We start from the raw sequence: 25,310 nt of genomic DNA, 5'->3' as shown, positions 1-25,310 counted from the left end.
ACTCAACTTATGTCCCGGTTCCGATTTCTCGAACGCATTTTTGTACGCTTATAAAACTCGCAATTTACGTTTTGTGACTCGTACCTTTGTCAAAATATAGTCTTAAATTATCAATAAACTATATCATTCAAAGTGTATCTTAAACTTTCGAGTGTTTTGGTCATTTACTTCTATAAATCATTGTCTCGCTATTTATTGATATATATATAATAACAAATCGTTTTATGACCAAGTTAATATATATTTTCAACATTCATAAACACGTTTTAAATATACGTGGCAAGTTATTCATACAATTAATATTCTAACTTATCATATATATTCAAATAAATATTTAAACCAATAATTTTAATGTACGATATTAAACAATTAATACATTGTTATGTTTTCAAGTTATAGTATATATATATATATATATATATATATATATATATATATATATATATACATATAATTGTTCGCGAATCGTCGAGAACAACCGAAAGGTATTTGAAAAGTTCAAAAATTTTGCGACTCGGTTTTACAGACTTTGCTTATCGTGTCGAAAATGTTAATCATACAAAGATTAAGTTTAAATTTGGTCAGAAATTTTCGGGTCATCACAAATAATAATAATAATAATAATAATGTAACATCCCGCCTTTTTCCGTTAAATTTATTTTTAACACCGTCTTTTTTTAAATAATACCTTTCGTTATTTAAATTTGTAGTTTCCGTTGACTAACGTTCATAATAATTCCGTCATTTAATTATAACATCACTCGTTTACTCGAGCGTTTTCAAAATATTCGTTCGGTAAAATCCCGCACCCGCTTCTAAACTCGAGGGACTAAAATTGACACGGGGCAAACTAGTTGACTAGGTCAACTAGTCCACCCCAATCACCACCATTCAATCATCTCCATCTCTCTCTCTTTCTCTCTAGCAAGAACACACACACATTTACCCAATTCAATCATTCATCATCTAAATTCGATCTAGGAGGCCAACATCAAAACAAATTACGTATTTGGAATCCTCTCTTCATCCTCTACAATTTGATACCAATTTCATCAAGTTTGGGTAACATTTCTAAAACTCTAGATTTTCTCTAAATTCGTGTTTTTATACTTGAAATGGTGTTAGTTAGTGTCTATGGCTCGTGTGTAACATGAATATATATTTTGTTTGCTCGATTTGTTGTTTTGAGTAACTAGTTTGAACATTTGAAATGGGTTTGCTTAATCTTGCATTTTGAAAGATTAAATGTTGTTTGATTGTTAAAGTACATGTTTTAATTGTGTTACTAGTATCACTAGCTTCGTTTTGATGCGTAGGTTGATTAAGAAAACTTCAAACACATGATTATTGATTTTTGTGAATTTTGGTTAGGGTTTGATAGACTTTGAAATGAACTTTTGATGCGTTGAATGCTTGTTAATGTTGTTAGTAAGTGTTTAGATGCAATGTATGCTTAATTACCTTCGAAACGGCATATCGTATGTGTAAATTGGATTCCCGAATCATAAAATACGTTTTACGAACTTGAAACTTTGAAAATAAATCTTTCTTGATCAATTGACGAGTTTTCGGTTATTGTAATTGATGTTTTTGCTTGGTGAAAGGTAGTTAATTGTATTCCTTGTCAAAAGAGCTTTCCAATGATATAAGATGCGTATTCTAAGTGTTTACGGTTTGCGTTTTGTGCTAAATTGAATTTTGGATCAAGACTTGAACTTTTGAAACTGACCAGGTACCAGGCCACGCCTAATGTCGCGGCGCGACACCTCAGGCCGCGGTGCGGCAATAGCCGTGTTTGGGTTCTGACCTACTTTGTCAAATTTCGAAAAATGTTTGCTATGCTACGCACCTCCGATTCACATGTAACTTGTTCTAACATGCTTATATATGAATAAAAACCTCAGAAAAATAGTTCGGGACCCGACCCGACCCCGTTGACTTTTTCGTTGACTTTGACCAAGTTTGACTTTTAGTCAAACTTAACAAAACACTTATACAATCGTTCTAATCTTATTTTATACTTGATTCTTGCATGAAACTTGACAACGTGATTCACATGCTATATAATCGAGTCGTAATGAGCCATAGGACTAATTGAACACATTTCGCCCGACCTTGTGTCGTAACCGGTTAATTGATACAACTTACTTGTTTAGGTCAAGGCTAAGCAACATTCATGCACACGTTTACTTTGTGAAGTACATTTATACTCGTGCACTCGAGGTGAGATCATAGTCCCATCTTTCAACAACTTTTATACTTTTAAATCATGGGATGAGAAACATATACGGTTTTATACTACATACTTTTACACTTTGAACACAAGTACAGAAACGAACATTCCACGTGCGGGTTTGAACAAAAAGCCTCAATTCAATTATCATTAGTTACACTTGCAGGGTGTAAACGAGAACTTATATTATGTGATCACATGGGCTTGACGAGCCTCATTCGGACGGTTCGCTACCGTTAGCGGATGAAATATATTTTCGGGTCTAGTGTATGTTCTAACACTACGCAAAGGGTGCAAAACAGTTAAGTTTGATAATTGGGTGCCCGGGATACAAATAACAACTTTTGGAATGCAAATGATTTTGATAATCATCTTATATTAAATCTTGTGGTTCAAATACAACGTTTACTAAAACACCTATGATTTCACCAACGTTTTTCGTTGACAGTTTTCTATATGTTTCTCAGGTTCATACATGGCTATTTGATACATGATTCCGCGTTCACTCATACTTGCTTAGGGTCAAGCATACATACATGCATACGCTAGTGATAGCACCTTTGGATTCAAATATGTTGTTTACATACTTACGCTATTTATAGCAAACCGTGACTTTCAACTTATATTATGTCGCAAGTTATTTCATTTATACTTTACAACTTTTGTAAACTTAAACTTGTTGTCGAACCGTTTGGTAAACTAAACTTTGTAAGTTTTGTACATTTCAAATGAATGCGACATAATTTTGGTCAAACGAGTCTCATATAGGGACTACGACCACGTAACGGGACCTAAGTTAGCGGCGCCGTCAATGACGATTTTGTAGGGTCGCCACAGATGGTATCAGAGCTGGTTTAACCTTAGCCGTAAAGGTAGTCACGCGCGCCGGCTGTCAGGCCGGGCACCCATACGGACTATGCTTTTTGGAGGGTTAATCGTAGAGGGGGTTCTCACAGTGTTACCTGTGACGAAGCATTGGCTCTTACCCCTTGCGATCCCTTGGAATTTGAGGGTTGGCAGGTTGGCAGTTTGGCAGAAATGCGGGCCGTAAAATCAGTATCTGAGGTACACTCAGTGGTCACCAAGCGGTTAGCTGGAAAGGCACTGGGTGGGTTTCTACCCCATCTGTAGCTACTTGCAGGGTCGCTACAGATGGTATCAGAGCGTTGGTTGTAGGGAACTAGGATGTGCATTAGTGTGTCTGACGGAGTCGTTAGGACGCATTAGTGAATCTAGACTACAACCGGATAGTTAATCATTGCATCCTGACTTGCATTTGCTATAGATAGCACTTACTTGACTATTTGTGCATATATACTTGAATCTTTCTTAGGTGAACTCCATAACGGTACCAAACTTTCATCATACGAATCCGTATTCTGCCACTTCCTGGTAACGCACGTAAATTCGAGATTCATGCGCGTAAGGATGACAACGACTTCATTGGTCACACTTGTCCGGGAACCCTGTCTCCCAGATTATGATTCGCCACCGTTTCAACTTACTATCGGTGTCACACCGGTGTTCCTTACTATCTACCACTTCTTGTTACTACCATCACTACTCTAGGTGAGTATCGTCATCGCTAATTATCACTACGGTTGCGTACTTTTTGTTATCATGATTCGTTACTCTTTTCGTGCCTAAGGGCATTATCGCTTGACTTGAACCGCAATGACGTGAACAATCATTTATACACTTCCCTCGGGGAACGCTTCTTTATAGTTGCACTAATTCTTTCGATTCAATACGAGTCACGTTAGAGACATCGTTACACTTTGTTTATTTTAAACTTCACGATTACACGAACTTGAATCTATAGAGTGATGTGGGAATGGAGGTATGAGTTAGCGTAATATAACGACACTCAATCAACGTGGTTATATTACGGTAAGTCATACCAAAGTTCTAATGACACATGATGGTGGTTGGACTCGATCAACCTAATCACCACCATGTGCCATGTACATGACTTTATTTTTCTTGTTTGAACATCCGAAAACTCCGAGAATACTGATAACAACCATACCCGGGACACATCTTCGATTATTGTCGAACCATATTGATGCTTCCGAATGAATGACAAATTCTTTCGACTTCAAACATATGTTACACGTGTGTACTATCTCGTTTTCTTATAGTTTTTATAGACGATCTACAAAATGCTTGGTATGCTCACATCGAGGCGAAAACTTCTCTCACCTTACACTCGTACTTCCGTTTAAGGAAATATTTTATCTAAATTCTCAATGGAGAGAGAGACTCTTCACACTATACTAGTATTCGCCTCGAGGGTGAATAGTCCTGTCGAACATTTTTCGGAAACCGATAAATCTTTCGCGGCGCGAAATTCTTGAGAAACAAAAACTTGTTCAAAATATATCTTGTGGAGATATACTTCATTTCGGATCGAGATCCTCGTTTCACTTCTAGATTTCGGGGTGCCTTACAAAAAGCCTCGGGACCACGTTTAAACATGAGTACAACACATCAACCACAACCCGACGGACCGAGCAAACATACGATTCAAACCTTGAAAACCATAATACGAGTTTGTGTTATCAACTTCAAATTTACTTGAGAAAAGTTTTTGCCTTTAACCAAACTCTCTTACAACGATGGTTATCATTCAAGTCTTAACGTCACACTTTTCGAGGACCCGTATAGCCGTAATTGTCGTTTTCTTAAATTGTTGAACCGAAGTAGGTGACAAGCGAACCACCGGACCCGAAATCATTCATGAAACAACCGGAAAATTTTTCAATTTCAAGAAAGGCTCAAGGCGGATCGTAGTCGCCAAAAGAACTATGCCGATGTTAGACGTGAACCTCTCGAATTCCAAGTGGGTAACCGCGTAACGTTAAAGTCGCACCTTGAAAGGGTGTAATCCATTTTGGGAAACGTAGATAGCTAAATCCGCGATATTTTTAGTCCTTTTAAAATCCTGGGGCGTTTTGGACCCGTTACTAGCCGTTTAGATTTTTCAACTCATTCGAGTCTCCGTTCATCCTAAATTCTACGTATCAAACTTAAAGGCGTGTCTTGCGAAACAAGAACTTGTTATCCTCTTCGATGAACTTACTATCAACGATAAACTCCACCTCATAGGAGGACCGATTGAAACTATAAATCGTGAAACGAAACTATAAACCAACGTAAAAACCCCGACTGTCAAAGTTCGTTGAAATGCCCAAGGAAGTACCTTCACTTATTCGTAGAATTGGCAACACAAGATCTCGAGGAAGAAACAACGACTACTACTTCCAACTAAATTTCGGGACGAAATTTCTTTTAAGGTGTAGGTAATGTAACATCCCGCCTTTTTCCGTTAAATTTATTTTTAACACCGTCTTTTTTTAAATAATACCTTTCGTTATTTAAATTTGTAGTTTCCGTTGACTAACGTTCATAATAATTCCGTCATTTAATTATAACATCACTCGTTTACTCGAGCGTTTTCAAAATATTCGTTCGGTAAAATCCCGCACCCGCTTCTAAACTCGAGGGACTAAAATTGACACGGGGCAAACTAGTTGACTAGGTCAACTAGTCCACCCCAATCACCACCATTCAATCATCTCCATCTCTCTCTCTTTCTCTCTAGCAAGAACACACACACATTTACCCAATTCAATCATTCATCATCTAAATTCGATCTAGGAGGCCAACATCAAAACAAATTACGTATTTGAAATCCTCTCTTCATCCTCTACAATTTGATACCAATTTCATCAAGTTTGGGTAACATTTCTAAAACTCTAGATTTTCTCTAAATTCGTGTTTTTATACTTGAAATGGTGTTAGTTAGTGTCTATGGCTCGTGTGTAACATGAATATATATTTTGTTTGCTCGATTTGTTGTTTTGAGTAACTAGTTTGAACATTTGAAATGGGTTTGCTTAATCTTGCATTTTGGAAGATTAAATGTTGTTTGATTGTTAAAGTACATGTTTTAATTGTGTTACTAGTATCACTAGCTTCGTTTTGATGCGTAGGTTGATTAAGAAAACTTCAAACACATGATTATTGATTTTTGTGAATTTTGGTTAGGGTTTGATAGACTTTGAAATGAACTTTTGATGCGTTGAATGCTTGTTAATGTTGTTAGTAAGTGTTTAGATGCAATGTATGCTTAATTACCTTCGAAACGGCATATCGTATGTGTAAATTGGATTCCCGAATCATAAAATACGTTTTACGAACTTGAAACTTTGAAAATAAACCTTTCTTGATCAATTGACGAGTTTTCGGTTATTGTAATTGATGTTTTTGCTTGGTGAAAGGTAGTTAATTGTATTCCTTGTCAAAAGAGCTTTCCAATGATATAAGATGCGTATTCTAAGTGTTTACGGTTTGCGTTTTGTGCTAAATTGAATTTTGGATCAAGACTTGAACTTTTGAAACTGACCAGGTACCAGGCCACGCCTAATGTCGCGGCGCGACACCTCAGGCCGCGGCGCGGCAATAGCCGTGTTTGGGTTCTGACCTACTTTGTCAAATTTCGAAAAATGTTTGCTATGCTACGCACCTCCGATTCACATGTAACTTGTTCTAACATGCTTATATATGAATAAAAACCTCAGAAAAATAGTTCGGGACCCGACCCGACCCCGTTGACTTTTTCGTTGACTTTAACCAAGTTTGACTTTTAGTCAAACTTAACAAAACACTTATACAATCGTTCTAATCTTATTTTATACTTGATTCTTGCATGAAACTTGACAACGTGATTCACATGCTATATAATCGAGTCGTAATGAGCCATAGGACTAATTGAACACATTTCGCCCGACCTTGTGTCGTAACCGGTTAATTGATACAACTTACTTGTTTAGGTCAAGGCTAAGCAACATTCATGCACACGTTTACATTGTGAAGTACATTTATACTCGTGCACTCGAGGTGAGATCATAGTCCCATCTTTCAACAACTTTTATACTTTTAAATCATGGGATGAGAAACATATACGGTTTTATACTACATACTTTTACACTTTGAACACAAGTACGGAAACGAACATTCCACGTGCGGGTTTGAACAAAAAGCCTCAATTCAATTATCATTAGTTACACTTGCAGGGTGTAAACGAGAACTTATATTATGTGATCACATGGGCTTGACGAGCCTCATTCGGACGGTTCGCTACCGTTAGCGGATGAAATATATTTTCGGGTCTAGTGTATGTTCTAACACTACGCAAAGGGTGCAAAACAGTTAAGTTTGATAATTGGGTGCCCGGGATACAAATAACAACTTTTGGAATGCAAATGATTTTGATAATCATCTTATATTAAATCTTGTGGTTCAAATACAACGTTTACTAAAACACCTATGATTTCACCAACGTTTTTCGTTGACAGTTTTCTATATGTTTCTCAGGTTCATACATGGCTATTTGATACATGATTCCGCGTTCACTCATACTTGCTTGGGGTCAAGCATACATACATGCATACGCTAGTGATAGCACCTTTGGATTCAAATATGTTGTTTACATACTTACGCTATTTATAGCAAACCGTGACTTTCAACTTATATTATGTCGCAAGTTATTTCATTTATACTTTACAACTTTTGTAAACTTAAACTTGTTGTCGAACTGTTTGGTAAACTAAACTTTGTAAGTTTTGTACATTTCAAATGAATGCGACATAATTTTGGTCAAACGAGTCTCATATAGGGACTACGACCACGTAACAGGACCTAAGTTAGCGGCGCCGTCATTGACGATTTTGTCGGGTCGCCACAAATAAAAGCTGAGTAAGCAGTCGATTGTCTTATTGGAAGTAGTCGACCAGAAGAATCAATCTGGAACAGAAGGAAATAAAAGCTGAGTAAGACCTTCAACTGAATTTGTAGTTACTCGATTGTCTTATTGAAGTGAAAATTCGATGGTACAAATTGCAGACATGAAGGATGAATAGAATAATATAAAAAGAAAAGTGATGTTGATACACAACAAAATTTGATTCTCAATCTAATTAATATCTAACAATCTTTGTATCTTACTGAATGATTATATCTGATTTTGATTCTAACAGATTTTGTTGTTTATCTGTGATTCAATTCTATTCGTAACCAATTCAGGGATAGTAAACAAAAATCCATACAGTTGATGGTAATATGAAACTGATTCGTATATATCTTTCTTTTCTTTTCTGTAAACAATATAAATATTTTAGTAATATTAAAAATAATCATATTAATAATAATAATGTTATTATTTATAAGATAATAATAATACATTTAAAAATACTGATTATAATAATATAATGATATTACTGATAACAATAATGATAATTTCATTAGGTTTAATAATTAATAATTGATAATAATAATATTACTAATAATATTAATAATAATACTAATTAATATTAATGATACTATTGGTATTAATATTTATTGTAATAATAAAGGTAGTAATAATAATATTTGTTATAACATTTATATTTTAACTTGCAGTTTTTATTATTAGTTATGTACTAGTATTTAATAATTACATAATATATTATATAATAACATTTATTAAATATTTAATATCTACACATTATATATATTACAATATGATAATATATATATATATATATATATATATATATATATATATATATATCCATTCTAATATCAATTTAACTATTTTGTATATTATTTTACTTGCGTAGTTCTAATAATTAACTTTGTATTTTATTATTTCAATTTATTATATATATATATATATATATATATATATATATATATATACCTATATTTATATATATATATATATATATATATATATATATATTTACAAACAATTGTTCGTGAATCATCAGAAGCGGTCGAAGGGTAAAATGCATATGTGAAAATAGTTTAAAATTTTTGAGACTTTAACCTTATAAACTTTGATTATCGAGTAAAAATTATTAAATCGTATCGAGAGTTTGGATTAAAATTAGTCAAAATTTTCCGGGTCGTCACACCACTATATCATGAGGATTTCTCGTTACTTTAACATTGATTTCAGCCAATTGATGGAGTGTGATCACGCCATGAAAGCTATAAAGAAAGTTTTTTATGTCAACGCTGATATTCTTATGTATGACGGAAATAGGCGTTTAGTGCCTTTTATCGCAGGTGGAGCAAGTGGTAGTGGAGCAAATGTTCAACAGGAACAACAAGAAGAAGAAGAAGCGAAAATGAAAGCTCAGACTAATGTTCATGATCAAGGTCCTTGGAATCCGTCCCAATCTAGTTGGGATAATTTGGTTAATAGTGTGAATAACATGAGGTTGAGTCCGAATGAACAGAGGACTCATAACGATCGTATGTGGGAGAGTCAGCAGAGAATGGAGCAACGCCAGATTGCTCAAGTACATGATCAGGGGTGGAACAGTTATGGTATTGATTGGAATAACCATAACACTGAGTTATTTTATTCCGACCCCGATCATTACTATGGGACAACACGCCTGACACCCACATACTACACTGATCTGCAAAACCCACCTCCTCATTACCTAATTTATTATTTTAACGCTGCGTTGCAGGATGTCAGGAACAGGTTTGAGCAACAATACCCGCAAGGACAACCAAGCAGAGATGGTTCAGGAAATTACTTTTGGCCTTACAACAACTGAAGGCCTGCGTGCCTATTAACATTTTGTTACATTACTTTGAGACTATCTATTTATTTGTTATGGTGTGTATTAAAACAATGTTTGGTTTGTAATATTAACTAATTTGATAACGGTTGTGGTTGTAAAAACACCGTTATTTTTAGTATTATTTGTTTGGTTTGTTATGTTGTTCAGCGTGATTGAACTTCAAAAGACTGGCATTAAGTTCAGCAACATTTGATATTATGATGTATGTTTGATGATAATCGCGGAGTGGACGATGCTCTTATGCTGGTTAGTAAGTTCAGCGGCATCCGTCTACATGTTCCACGATTTACAAGTTAAAAATTTAAAAATTTCTACAATCACCCTATCACTTTGCCCTCTAAATTTAATTCTTTTTCTGATTTCATGCAATGAGGGCCTTGCATGATCTCAAGTGTGGGGTGGGAGATAGAAATTTATCGGGATTCGTTTTACAAAAATTAAGGCGTTTATGATTAAAATTTTAATATTTTCAGGTAGCCTTAGAAACGAAAAGTGTCCAAAAACCATGTTACATACATTGTGTTCAAAAAAAAATATAAAAGAAATGTTGAGTTATGTTTTAAATTATTAATAGTCTTTGAAGTTGCACTGTCATTCAATTATTTGGATGAAAATCCTACTAGTTTAGTAAAGCTAACTTGTAGGTCACTTGTACCAAAACGAGTGTAAACCGTGAGAGAGCGGTGATTGCATAGCTTGGTCGGAAACCAGATCTTAGGCCACATCAAAAACTTAAACAGAACGATCCTCATTGTTTCTCCTAACAAGGACAATGTTGCGTCCAACCACTTTATTATTACCCATAGGATGTATCCATTCCATCCTCAAGGAAGTAAAGTCTTCCGAATGACACACTTGCTGATTTAATTCAGAAGATGTAGTCCAGACCAGTTGTAGGGTGACGAAAAATCTTGAAAAGTCATTACTAACATCGATTGGAAATCTACCAGGCCTTAACGTCAAGCAGGAAAACTGGTAGTCAAAGTTTATCTCAATGAGGGAGATTTACTAGTAAAACGGGGGGGGGGGGGGGGGGGGGGGGGGGCACCATGTATACACAAAATGTTAGTGATTTATCAGATCCCCGGACGGATAATCTCCTTAAAGATTAATCAGCTTTTAAGCCTGATGATCCTCAATTTATATGATTGATTTAACGGATTAGATGATTACCTCATAATTATCAATGATATCCGGACGTAATGTGTATCCTCCTAAGCACATTATTTTCTTACCAACATCTAGCAATGTTAGGTACTGTGGGAGGCATTGACTTGACCAATAGCGGGAAACCCGCACTCATTTTTCAAAATTCAAAAAATCCGACAAAATCGGAAAACGTGCCTAGTGTAAAAACTTGCATTATATTTTCAAAAATATAAAACGTTTTCATAAGGTCCTGATTTCCGTAGGATCAAATTTTTCGGATACTTGGCTCTAATCTCCCAAAAATGTGTGCGTGTGTTCTCATTGTGTATATAGCGTGAGTGTGATAACAATAAAGGTGTGTTATACTTAAAGCGTGTGTTTCATATAGCGTGAGTTGCGTTTCATAAAAACGTATGTGTTTCGTGTGCTTCGCGTGATATGTGTGATGTGCGGAATTTAAATTGTGTTAGTATGTTTGATATTGTACTACTTTGTAAGAAAGATTTGCTTGAGGACAAGCAAGGTTTAAGTGTGGGGTGTTTGATATTGCTCGATTTCATCATATATATCTATCGCAATATCATAATAAATGCTCTCGAATCAAGGATAGTTAAGGCGGTTTCTACAAGTAATACACAAAGGTATGTAAATTGTATCGGAAAGTGGTTTATAAAGAGTTTTGGTGGATTATGACCGTTCTATAAGTTGTGATATCATCATAGTTGATCCCGATACATGTTAGAGTCAAATTAGCGCTCTAAAATGATAAAACAAGGCTTCAGATATGTTGGACTCCGTCCAAAATGATTGGGACTCCGTCCAGTATAAGGGAGTTTATCAAAAATCGTGACAGTAACCAGCAGTTCAACTGGACGCCGTCCAAGGAAGTGGGACGCCGTCTAGATCTTCAGCACTGGACGCCGTCCAAGAAACTGGACGCCGTCCAGCCTTTTACAACTGGATGCCGTCCAGAATATGGGACGCCGTCCAGTAGTAGGTTTCAGCCTACTTTTGGACTTTTGACCTACTTTAACCACTTTAAAAAGTGAATGATTGAGAGACCAGTGGGGAGATACGATCAGATCAGTTCCAGAGACGAATTTAGGAGCATTTTTGGAGAACTCCAAGCTCTTTCAAGTGGTCTAACATCCAAGAATCAAGATTCAAATCCTTCTCAATCCAAGATTCATTCTTTTAGTAGGTCGATTTCTTGTTCTCAAACAATGAATTCTTCTTATCATTTGATTGCTGTTTTGTTTGTTAAAATGATTGTTGGCTAATTCCATAATGTCTGTCTAGATTAATAACCAAAGTATTGGATGTAAACTTATTGATTGTGTGTATTTTGTGTGATAGTCTTAAGCTTGAATCAAGAACATGCTTATTGATGTTAAAAATCATTTATAACTAGTTAATTGATATGTTGTTGATAAAGAGAACTCTTGTTAATTTATCATATTGATTTACAATCAACTTGTCTTAGATTGATTGTTTACTAAACCAGATCAAGGGGTAAATTAGATTCAAATGATTAGACGATATAGGGATGAATTGTATGCAACGAACGTTTGTACAATTGTTGATAACTATGAACATAGAAGTCAAGTTTCAAGCCTTAGAACTAGCTAAGTTATCCGATTACAAATACAAGAACTATAGTGAAAAGGGAACCCTTGATCTTGTAATTGTGTTTGCATATTTACTAAAGAGAACTCTTGGTGAATCTAATAGGTAACTTATACACAAAATCATTCAATCGGGCCTTAATATCAAACTTACATCCAATACCGAGGGTAAAAGATCTAGATGAACATTTCGTCTCTTTGATCTAAATCAAACTATCTTACTTGCTTTATTTACAATTGTTTAAAATCAAAAATACCAAAAACATTTCTTTTACTTGTAAACTAGAACTTGTCTTGATTAGCTATCGTTAAAAGGCAAAACCAAAATATCTTGTACCTTTACTTTCATTTACTTAGTTAATCACAATATAGTTTCTAATTGTAGTTTGACTCATACAACTGTCCTTGAAACGATACACGGAGTAAACCATTATTTATACTACTACACGATCGGGTACACTGCCCGTAGTTGTGTAATAGCTCTAATAACCGGTATTTTTCCTAATATAAATTATATACCTGATTCACCACATCAGTAACTTAGATCTCAAGTATTAAGAAACCCTAAGCTAGAAAGCTTGGATTTTTACAAGATTAATGAGACCATAAGCTAGAAAACTAAGATCTAGTAAAAGTAATAAGACCATAAGCTAAAAAGCTAAGATCTAAACAAAATAATGAAACCCTAAGCTAGAAAGCTTGGATCTTTAATGTTCTTGAAGATCCTTAAAGCAAAAAGCTAGATCTACAAGTTGCATGAAGATCATAAACACAAGTTTTGATCTTTTACCAAAAACAAAGTGATCTTAAGCTATAAAGCTTAGATCCATCAAAGTAATGAAGATCCAAAGCTAGAAAGCATGAATCTTTCATGTTCTTGAAGGATTCAAATCAAAGTTTGAATCTACAAGATCAAAAAGCTAAAAAGCTTGATCCTTTAATGATGATGATGATGATGATGATGATGATGTCGAAAATAAAGAAGGAAAAAGAAGAAGAAAATCAAGAAACTTACAAGTTTTAAGTGTGAGAAAAACTAGAGAGAATATTAGAGAGCAAGTGTGTGTAAAATGAGAATGAGATCAAGTGTGAAATGGAAGAAATAAGCTTGATATTTATAGGGGTGATGGGTTGGGTTGGCCGTGGGTTTTGGGGGGGACAAGGGGACAACCTTTTTCTTTTTGCATGGTGGTGGTCTAAAGGTGGTGCTTGTTGTTGGGATCTCATGCAACATGTGTGGTAATGGTTAACAAAAATGCTAGTATGTTGGCTCATATTAATGGGTTTTTGTCTTACATTTTAATGGGTCATAAACTTATTAAAGTTTGGCTAATTTAAGAGTCCATTAGCTAGAGTAGGGTGGGCTTAAGTCCAATAAGGTAGAAAGTCCATTAAGACTAACTAGTGTGCATTAGTAAATTACTAAGCTTAATTAAGCAACCAATAAGCCAAGTAATTGTCATTAGAAAATAACAATTAGTTTTACGTAGTCATAATATTCCAATTATGACCAAAATTAATCGTGTACAGAGTACATAGCTCGTTCTAAACGTCAAGTGACACTAACGGTCATAAAAGCATTCGAGGATCAAGTTAAGTAACTACGTACTTAATAACACGTTTTAAAATATAAACGAAAGTAATCAACATGAATAATGATCCCAGAATATAATATAGCTCAGTACGCACAAATACGCAGTTTCGTGAAAGTAATAAGCACAAAAATATAAGTCGAAAAAGTCGGGTCGTTACATATATAGCCGACAGTGAGACGAAAATGAGGATATAGCCTACATCGAGACATTTGAGAAAGTATATAGTCTATTTGTAACTTTAACCCTAGATATTATCATTAGTTGCAGTACTCCATAGTATATTTCTTCAATCAATAGTGAAGAATACTACAATAGTTAATAGTTATAAAAAACAATTAAGATGCCAGCCATATGTAATTTCTTTTTTTTTTTTAACAGCGATTGGGATCACCCGAGGGGGACTAAACCATTCGTTGCGATCATCTCCCGTTTCGACTATGCCGATGCATCGATAATAACCCCGCCCCCATCGCTGCCTGGGAGGAACCTTGAAACCGATCCAAGGGCACGGCTAAGTAAAATCCCCCTCTCCTAAAGGAGGCAGACCACCAACCGCTGGACCACATCACAACTTCAAAGCCAGCCATATGTAATTAGTAAACATGCTCGATAATTTTATTTTTTAGGAAGAGTATAATAGACTTGAAGATTAATTTCTAAAATTTACACTCACATGCTATAAATCTTATACCATAACTAGTTTTTAAATTCGGCGAAAGAAGAATTTCATTGAATATAAAAGAGTTTTTTCATCAAAATGATGAATAAAACTAATACAAAGTTACAAGAAAAGACATAAACGTAATGAAACAGAATCCTACAACAAAGAACTTAAACCGAACGACACAAAAGTCCGGGATTTGAATCCCATACATAAGATTGATGACTATAGCAAAGCTTGAACGTAGTAGCCCAAATGAACACCTTGAGCTTGATTTGTCGAACAATAGAAGACCAACATGAGTAATTGCCATTGAAAATAAAATCGTTGCGAGCTAACCAAATGGCCCAAATAGTAGCCGGCCCGATGAGCCTCCAAAATTTCCTATCACCGATGCCCATACCGTAGTACCAATCGGCCGAAAAACGTAACAAAGACCCCGGAATAACCCAATTAATATTCCACTATTGAAAGAGAGCGGACCAAATTTTGAAGGTCCACGGGCAATGAAGAAGAAGGTGCTCGGTTGTTTCGGTTCTTTCTTCACACCATATACAAAAAGGCGAATGATTAGAAGGCAGAATATGTCTCCGGATAAGAACATCATTTACCGGAATACTTCGTTTACAAGCAAGCCAATGAATAATTGCAATTTTTGACGGGACACGATTATTCCAAATTAATTGTCTCCACTTTGTTGTATGAGAAGGCGTCGAGACTACCAATAATCGAATTGCTTCTGAAACTATAAATTCGCCATTAACATCAGGAATCCATCGAATTTGATCTTGTCCAACAGAGCATGCGAAACAATTGATTTGATCAAGCAGGTCAACGGCGGTCAATGAGTCCAGTTCAGTCAAAGCGGACAGAGGCTGTAAATTCCACCCTTCCTGATCAAAATGCAGGTCTCTTGGCCATCTAAAATTCGAAACAGGAGCATTTTGTGCAACACTTAAACGAAAAAGACTAGGATATTGATCTTGAAGCGAGTAATTGCCAACCCAATTGTCGTTCCAAAATGAAATAAGGGAACCATCTTTTAAGTGCCACTTCCAAGTATTTTTTTCCCACCACATTGACCAACTCACCATCATTGTAAATTTTTAACAGTTCATTCCAAATTGGTGAGACTTTAGAACATGAAGTTGAAGATAAGTTCAATAAATTGCCCGAAAAAGACTTACCAAAAGAAGTAATAACCAAAGCTTGCCAAACATGAATTTTGTTATCATATAATTTTGACCACCATTTTGCAAGAAGGGCAATATTTTTTGTGATTAACGGAGTAATGCCCAATCCACCAACATCAACCGGAGTACAAACCACTTGCCACTTTACAAGGCCCGGTTTTGTTTTCAAACAATCTCCACCCCAAAGGAAATTTCTACGAAATCTCTCGAGTTGAGTAATAACCGCTTTGGGGGCTTTATAAAGGGCCATAAAATGAAGAGGCAAACTCGAGGGGACCGCCTTAACCATAACGAGACGACCACCGAAAGATAAGCATCTACCTTTCCACCCGGCGAGCCTTCTTTTGAATTTTAAAATAATAGGGTCCCACATTGCTATACGTCTACTTGCAACGCCAATTGGAATACCTAAATAACAAAGAGGAAAAGAGCCAATATCACACCCAAAAAAATTGGCATATGACCGCAAGTCGTTTCTTGAAACATGAAATCCATATAACATTGACTTTGATTGATTAATCTTGAGACCCGACACTTGAGAAAAGATATTAAGAACCTCTTTGATTCGATTTAATTCTTGTGTTGAAGGATACACGAAAAGAATGGTGTCATCCGCGAATTGAGAATGATTAACATTTGTGTTGTTGTCGACTTTAAAACCTTGAAGCACTCGGTTTTTAAGATCATTTGAAAGTAGACGACTCAATACTTCCGCCACAAGAATAAAAAGGAAAGAAGACAAAGGATCTCCTTGGCGTAAACCCTTTAACATAACACCTTCTTTTGATGGTGAGCCATTTAAAAGAACCGAAAAATTAATATCGGATATACAACATTTGATCCAAGAAATAAAACGGCTCCCAAATCCCAAGCGTTTTAAAACTTCAAAAAGAAACTCATGAGAAATACTATCGTAAGCTTTTGTGAAATCAAGCTTAAGTAGTAAAATTGGACTTTTTCTTTTTTTTGCCAAGTGCACAACTTCATTGACAAGCATAACCCCATCTAACAACGATCTTGAAGGAACAAAGCCATGTTGATTATCACTAATGATATTTGAAATGACCTTTTTCAAACGATTAGCAAGAACCTTTGCTATGATTTTATAAGGCGCATTAATGAGACTAATGGGACGCATTTGTTCGATCAGTTTAGAGGAGCTAGTCTTCGGAATCAAGACTATAAAGGAGGAATTGAAATCTTTAGAAGCGAAGCAAACGTGTGGAATTCCGAACACATAAGTAACAATTCTTCTTCTAAAAAACCCCATCCTTTTTTAAAAAACGACAAAGAGAAACCGTCGGGCCCGGGAGTTTTATTGCCATGAAAACCGCAAATGACCTTATAAATTTCTTCAGAGTCGAATTGGGCTTCAATTACGAGTATGTTTCAAACGAGTATGTTTCAAGCCGATTAATGGGTTGTCTTGATAGAAGGCAGCATTGATGAGCAAGTCCCATCGTTATTTATGTGAGCAGGGTTGTTCGATCGGTCAACACCGTATTGAATTAGAGTCTAAATATAAATACGAGTAATACTGAGTAGAAATGTAGAATATAGTACTCCACTGTTTGGAACCCCATTGCTCTTAAATCAGGTCATGAACTGAGTACAAAAGATTAGGTTTTCAGCATACAACAATGTTTATTCTTCAGTGGAGGCAAAATGTAGACGGTCATTTTTCTACTCGAATATAAAGAGAGATCGATTATCTACCGTTAGGACAGATAAAGTTATGCCAATACTGAAGTTATTCAATAATCCCATTACCGCATTTGGAAAAATTCAATGCAAAAACTGTTGTTCTTGTAACAATCTCATATTTGATAGGGGAACCATCTATACGGAGTCACATTAGCTTATATTCGGTTTTGTCGGCCCTGTTGCACATCCCTATTTAACGAGCTTATCGTGAAAGAAATGGATGGAAAACAACGCAGGTAGGGGCCTCGTATAAGTTGTAATGAGAGTAGTTCGAAGGGGTAAAGGCCTTTCAGTTTTAAAAGAAATAAGCTAAATTTGTAGCAACACTTCAGACAATACTTTATTAGATAGTCATCCATTTTTCCATCATTATGTAACGCTTATTTTTTTTGTGTCAAGTCCTTGACTGACGCCGTTAAGCGTCAGTCACTAACGCCTGGTTAGTGGCGTTTCTTGGCGTCAACAAACAAGGGCGGAGCTTTAATAGGGCAGGAGGGGCCCTCGCCCCTCCAAAAAGTTTGAGCAGCTAGTCCTCTGAGTTACGGACGTTTGAGCTTTTAAATCAACTAAAACGGAGTCCGTATGAAGGAGATATGACCAAAATAGTAAAGACTCACAAAATTTGTGAGTGCCACCATTTTGGTTATATCTTCTTCAAACGGACTCGGATTCAATTGATTTAAAAGTTCAAATGCTCGTAACTCAAAGGACTGCAAATTTCATTTTGATTGTTACCTGAAATTAAGAGCCATTGGTCCCGAAGAGATCATTTTCTCTCGGAGATATCACCAAAATACTCGAAATTAATATTCTTCACTAAAATTAGTTTATATCTTGATATAATGTCATGTTTGGCCCCTCCAAAATAACTGTTCAAGCTCCTCCACTGTCAACAAACTTCCACATAAGCAAATTGGTGTTATGACCCTAGCGTTGGAGATGGTCTTATAGCCATTCTTGTTGTATACTACTACATATATCATTATCATTATAAAGCATATTAAGCGATGTACAGATAAAATCAACACTATATAAATCACTACTCGAGAACGCAAACTAATGTACTACCAACGAGTGTATCTTAATACTGGAACATACTATTTATACAGCAATAATAACGTTAAAAAAAATAAGAATAATAGAGATTAAATCTATCTCATACTTTTAACTTGTTTTGAAGCATAAACAGATGCAAACCATCAATTTATTCGATTAACAAATAACAAAGATCCGTTGAACAGGTTTCATTAGTAACCTGAAGAAGACGATACTCTCATAATCCAAATTTCATACATTCAATTACATGTTTGTGGTAATTAAGTTTACCTAATTATTATACAGCTGCAAAGTAGTCCTTGCTGAGTTTAGGATCTGGCTTCATTGTCTTCTCCCCTGGCTTCCATCCAGCTGGACATACTTCGTCCGGGTTTTCTTGTACAAATTGCAATGCCTACAGTACAAACACCAATTACACACATTACCATCAGCAGGGAAAAAAAAAACTAACAAGTTTGACCATGTGAAGCAGTGTTATTTTTAATCAAGAAACCAGTAGTAATATATTTTCCATGAATATCGTAATATTTACTAAAAAAATAGTCTACCATAGAAAGATGTTTTGGTCTAACGCTTCGATACCATTAAATTAAATTTTAATTTAAATTAATTGATATCTAATAGTATGAATTATTAATATTAAAATAGGAATTATTTACCTGAAGTGTTCTCATTGTTTCATCTACACTTCTACCAATTGCAAGATTGTTAATCGTGGAGTGTTGAATAACACCTTCCTTGTCGATTACAAAAAGTCCTCTCAACGCTACTCCCTGAAATGATTGTGACCAAGAAACGGGATAAATTTCAACTACTACTTGTAATGTAGGTTACAAGAATAATGTATTTATATATCATGCCAAATGATCGTGTGCCAAGTGGGTTTGCTCTAAACACTTTTTGTATATACTAATACTACTCCGTATTTTTTTTGGGGGGAAGGCTATACTAGTAATAACCTTAGATTATACCTTTGCGAATTAATAAGACCACACATTTAATGTTGCTTTGAAGAAAGTAACGAAATTTTAATTTTATATATCAACAAACAAGATGAGATATGTGGTTTCATACATTGATCTTTTCATCTTATGTTACTTTATGAGTATAACTGGACACTTGGACAGTCACTCTTCGGACCGTGCAAACGAGCTTACGATCCTTTTATTGAACTTTTTTAGTTCTTGTTCTAGGAAACTATCACTATCAGCCCATCTGACTCATTTAAATTATTTAAATCGTTTGTGTTTAAGATACTCTTTATTTAACATGTTTGACCTGTTAGAACTAAAACCATAAAACATGACCCAAATTGACCCACTCATAAGTACATGGGTCGAAATTGTCACCTCTAATGAAACAACTTTAGGAGACAAGTTGATGCTGTAATATTACAAAAACAAACAAATGACAACATAAGAAGGCACACCTGGTCTTCAATCAACACGTTGAACGATTTCGAAATTGATTTGGTCACATCAGAAATCAATGGATAGTTGAGATCGCCAAGACCCCCGGATTTTCTGTCTGTTTGAACCCATGCAAGATGAGAGAACTGCAATGATTTTAAAAAAAAAAAAAAGATGATAAATGTTACTAATTTGCAAAAATTAAAGACACAAGACGTTAAGAAACAGCTGCAGTTAACACTGAAACACATAACCTAAAGGGAAATTTGATAAATAATCAAGGTTGCAAAGATCGCAACTAGGGGAGTACTTGGATGTTGACTAAGTTTGACTTTGACTCATGTTGACTAAGTTTTGATCGATTTTCCGAGTTTTGAACGAGTTTTGACTGATTTTCCAAGTAATTCCGAGTTTGGCCGAGTTTTGACCGAATACTCCCCGAGTTGCAAAAATCGATTACTCGCCGATAAATTCCAAGTTATGCAACACTGTAAATAATGTGAGTAAAAAATGTAACACGTCATAAGGAAGCATACCACACTATCTACAGAAACCCCCAATATTTCGGTGTTCAGTTTCTCAAATTCAGCATGACGGTCACTGAAAGCGGTGATCTCTGCATACGAGAAAAAAAAAAACTGGCTAAAATTAAAATTTCATATACAAAAAATAATATTAACAGCTTTATTAAAATATATATATATACATTCACCAGTTGGACAGACAAATGTGAAGTCGAGAGGGTAGAAGAAGAGAATCACATATTTCTTCCCGATATAATCAGAGAGTTTAACCTACATATATTCATACATCATAGGGTCACAACATTTTTAAAAAAAGTATTTTTACAACAAAGAAAAAATGTTCGTAAGTTAAAAATAACTACACTACATTGATGAACTCTTGATCGAAGACAGCTTCTGCTTCGAAGTCTGGTGCCTTATTTCCAACTAATGGTAATCCCTACAAAAAGAAATATAGTCTTCATAAGATATAGATATTGAAATTAGCACAATTTCACAGCATAAGCATTATATACATGTTTATGTTTGTGAAAAGATTTCCTATTCAATATAAAGTATAAACTCTATGGATTATGAGAAACGTAACTATGAGTTTCAGGCCAAAATGCATTTTAGGATCAAGGGTCGTTTAGGATCCAGTTTAGCAGAGTCTAAGGGTACTAAAATGTACTTTGCAATGTTATCATACTTATAGTATTATTTCAGTTATTAACCCTGACGCTCAGGTGTAGTCAGTTAGGTGAAAAGTGGAATTTGATTGTGACGTGGCAATGAAGTTAAATAGTGATGAATGTTAAATTTGAGTGAGTGAAGAGATTTTCGGTGATTTGGTATAATATGATTGGAAGTTGGGTATAAATAAAATAAATTAATAATATATAAAAATTAATGGTAGATTCTAATTGGTTGGGAAAAAAGTGACGGTACCCATTTTTCCGTCAGATTGTTGACTGACGCCCCGGGAGCGACAAGGTTAAGGGCGTCGGGGCGTCAAGTTTCGTGCCACCTTGCATGCCAACTCAGATTTGGGGGCGTTTCTTTTGGCATCCAATGCCGCGTTAATACTGGTCTAATATTTTCTCCATTATTATGCCATCAACATTAATACAGACTATCCTTTAAAAAAGTTGTAACTTACATAAAAACTAAGATATGGAGAGGCAATAAACTTAACATAATACTATTCTATCTCAAAATAATATAAATAATTAATTAAAAAGTCTAACAGTTTCCGATTTGATTTTTACCCCAAATAAGTTATGACATTCCTTAGAACAGTTCAATCCAATCTGCTCTAAATGTTGCAATGTGTCTACATTTGATATTTTAAAGATCAACCTACTTATACTTCAAATTCAAATTTAAAAAAAATAAATAAAAAAAAAAAATAAAAAAAAAATTAATCTACATATATTTAAAGAAGGTAGCAACTACAGTTTAGCATATCAGAACATCAGATATAAAAACATAAACATACAATCAAAATATTGGATTAAAAAAATGAACAATTACTTACAGCCTTGACAACGAATCCGTTACGGCGGGTGGTGGCGGAGGAACGGACGGCAAAGGCAGATCGGAAGAATTTTGATCGGAAATTAATGGAAGAAGAATTTGAAAAACTTAGGGTTTGTGATATATTAATTGATGATTTGGGGGAAATGTATTGTCTAGGGTTTGGAGAAGACATAAGAGTAGCTGAAGCTAATGAACAAGTCATTATTATTAGTATATTTTGTTTTTAATTTTTAATTTTGAGGTTTATTTGTGATCTAGGGTTTATATATCATGTGTGGTGGTGGAGGAGTGATAGATATAGATTGGGTAGTGGATGATTTTGACTTTTTGAATGTGTCCAAATGGACTAATTGTTGACTTTGGTAACACGTAGCAACGGAATAAAATTTGTTGACTTTAAGTCAAACAAGACGATTGAGGCTTTTCTTAGTTTGTTGAATTAAGGTCAAGCAAAAATGGTAATTACAAAATTAGTTGTCAACCGCGGCGGAACTTGAAATCGGATACAGGTGAGGCGGGTGTAAAAATTTTTTAAATCTTTCATAGTCAGCAGGGACGAACACTAAAAAAATCTTATTTTTTAGTAATTTTTTTTTATTGTAAAAATTTTTGTTCCGTAAAATCCAGAGTGGGCGGACACCATCTTTGAGATACACAAAGAACCGCAACTGGTTGTCACATTTACTTTGTGAAGCGATGTTATGAGAATAATGTCTACAAAAGCATTTAAGTTGTAAGAGTTTGTATGAAAAGTTTTTGCATTGAAAATTAAGTCATATAAAACACATACGCAAGATGAGTAACTACTAAAGACTCAAAAATCTAGAATGACTCAAATTTTGAATATATGAGTAATAATTTGCTTATCGAGTATTGTTGACTATTCAAATAAGTGTATCATCTGTATAAAGAAATATTTTAAAACTGAAGTTGCTGAAGTGTTACTCGCAGTCTACCATATCACAAGAAAGATTTAATGAATTGGCTTTGATAACTATTGAGAATGATATATTGTAAGTATTGACTACAAAAAATTGATCAACTTATGAAAATTCTAGGAGAGTAGTTTTATTAAAATAATAGTTTGAAAGGGATTTTGAATTCAATTGATCTAACATGAAATCAAACGACTACTATACTTAAAACGAAAATAAAATAAAGTATGAACAAACCAAACATATTACACTTTTTCATTGGTTGGCCATTAAACTCTAAACTATTACAAAATCTCAAAATAATTCACACCAGGACAGCAACAATTCCCGAATAATCTGAGCTTCCTTGCATGACGAGTATCTCATCCTTGAATCATGAGAGCCATCCAAACTAAGACGAAAAGAAAGGAACACATGTGCTAGTCCATGTATGCATGTTACGCCAAAAGTCCAAGGTCGTCTCACATGTAAAGAAAACAAGATCTATGGATTCAATGTCTCAGTTAGTCACTTACAAATCGTACACGAAATAGCCTCCAAATTTAAACCTTTTAAAGAAATTTACAGTGGATTGAATTACTTTTTATTAGCTTGGTTTGGTTACATGATTTAGATCTTAAATTTGTGAACTACTAAAGGTACTCTATGCGGGTGTGGCTTTGGCCTAGTCACGATCAAGTTTGTCATCATTTGAATGATTCATTATGGTTGCTTTGTGGTTAGGTGCGATTTATCATACTCTTGCTTCCGATAAAATTTCACATCTTACTATTTTAGTTCAACCTAAAAAATGTATTTTACTCTAAATAACAATAATAAATCATTGTAATTTCAGTTATATACTTTTCATCCTAACTTGAGGAACGTTAGCTACATGTTTAACACATGCAAGTCAAACGTTGTTTTTTGCGCGTTGTGGCAGAAGGAAAATAGGCTCTCAGCTAAAGGTATCTTGTCTCGCTCAGGAGATGAGAAGAGTTGAAAACAAAGTGGTGAACGGGTGCGTAACGCGTGAGAATCTGCTGAACAGTTCATGCCAAATCCCGAAGAAAGCTAAAAGCATTATTTGATGAAACTGCGTAGTATGAGTAGTTGGTCAGGTAAAGACTGACTAAGCGAATGATGCTTAGCTGGTCTTTTCGAATGATCAGCCAGACTGGACTAAGACCAACATGGAGTCCCATAGAAAATAATAATGATTATTTTATTTTTTTTAATATATTATAAGCCTTTTGTTTTAAAAATTGATTCAAAATTATAATATTTTGTGAATTTGTGAATTCATATTCTTAGGGGTCATAGAATTACTATAAATCACTGTTGCAAAAAACACCGTCTCAAGCCGTTGCGACGTTCGTTGCGACGGTTTGGTGACTAGCTCGTCCCGTGTCGAAGAAAACCGTCTAATATGATAGTCAACGGTCAAAATTCGGGTCAAAGTTGAAAAACATCGGGTCAAAGTCGGTCACAATTCAGAAAATTCAGAAAGTCGGTAAAATCGGTCACATTTGTCGTATTTTAGTTTGAATTTTTTGTATTAAATCAACGGTGATAACAAATATAGGTACAAATTAATCAATTAAAGTTTTTGACTTTAAAATATGTATACATATATACATTTATATACTTATATATTTAAAAGTCAACTTTGGTCAACATCCGTCTCGACCCCGTCTCGACCCCGTCTCGAACGTCTCGACCTTTTTAGGACCCCAGCGTCTCGACCCCGTCTCGCGTGTTTTGCAACCTTGCTATAAATACTAATTCACGTAAGTCAAACATACTAATAGAGAGATATGATTGACTAAAATTGCGGCTACACATTTTTATCCATATATACTAATTATGCTTAGAATACCACTACTCACGATGATAAAATTGTAATTACCTCCTTATTTAAGGGTATTTTGGTAATATGGCATTTATAAAAAAAAATCTTCCATTTTCTTTACAACTTTTTTTTTTTACTTTATTTTTATTCTGTTTTTTTTAAACGTTTAATTAACTCACCACTGACCAACTAAAATCATTGATCGTTAAACAATTGAGACCACCCTGCAGGCGG

At 34.9% G+C, this 25,310-nt stretch overlaps 1 protein-coding gene across 1 annotated transcript; it reads right to left on the bottom strand.

Annotated features, from left to right (window-relative positions):
• Positions 1-18,944: 18,944 nt before the first annotated feature.
• LOC139876630 (2-Cys peroxiredoxin BAS1, chloroplastic-like) lies at positions 18,945-22,581 on the bottom strand. The gene is made up of 7 exons (XM_071863971.1): positions 22,309-22,581; positions 21,160-21,231; positions 20,981-21,062; positions 20,805-20,884; positions 20,289-20,414; positions 19,519-19,632; positions 18,945-19,253 (listed from the first exon to the last, which is right to left on the bottom strand). The coding sequence occupies exons 1-7, from the start codon at positions 22,510-22,512 to the stop codon at positions 19,137-19,139; spliced, it is 795 nt and encodes a 264-aa protein (XP_071720072.1). The 5' UTR covers positions 22,513-22,581; the 3' UTR covers positions 18,945-19,136.
• Between the last annotated feature and the right edge of the window lie 2,729 nt (positions 22,582-25,310).

This window comes from Rutidosis leptorrhynchoides, chromosome 11 (assembly GCF_046630445.1).
Source record: "Rutidosis leptorrhynchoides isolate AG116_Rl617_1_P2 chromosome 11, CSIRO_AGI_Rlap_v1, whole genome shotgun sequence".
NCBI lineage: Eukaryota > Viridiplantae > Streptophyta > Magnoliopsida > Asterales > Asteraceae > Rutidosis > Rutidosis leptorrhynchoides.
The sequence above is the reverse complement of the archived record's forward strand: the minus strand, read 5'-3'. Positions and strand labels throughout refer to the sequence as shown.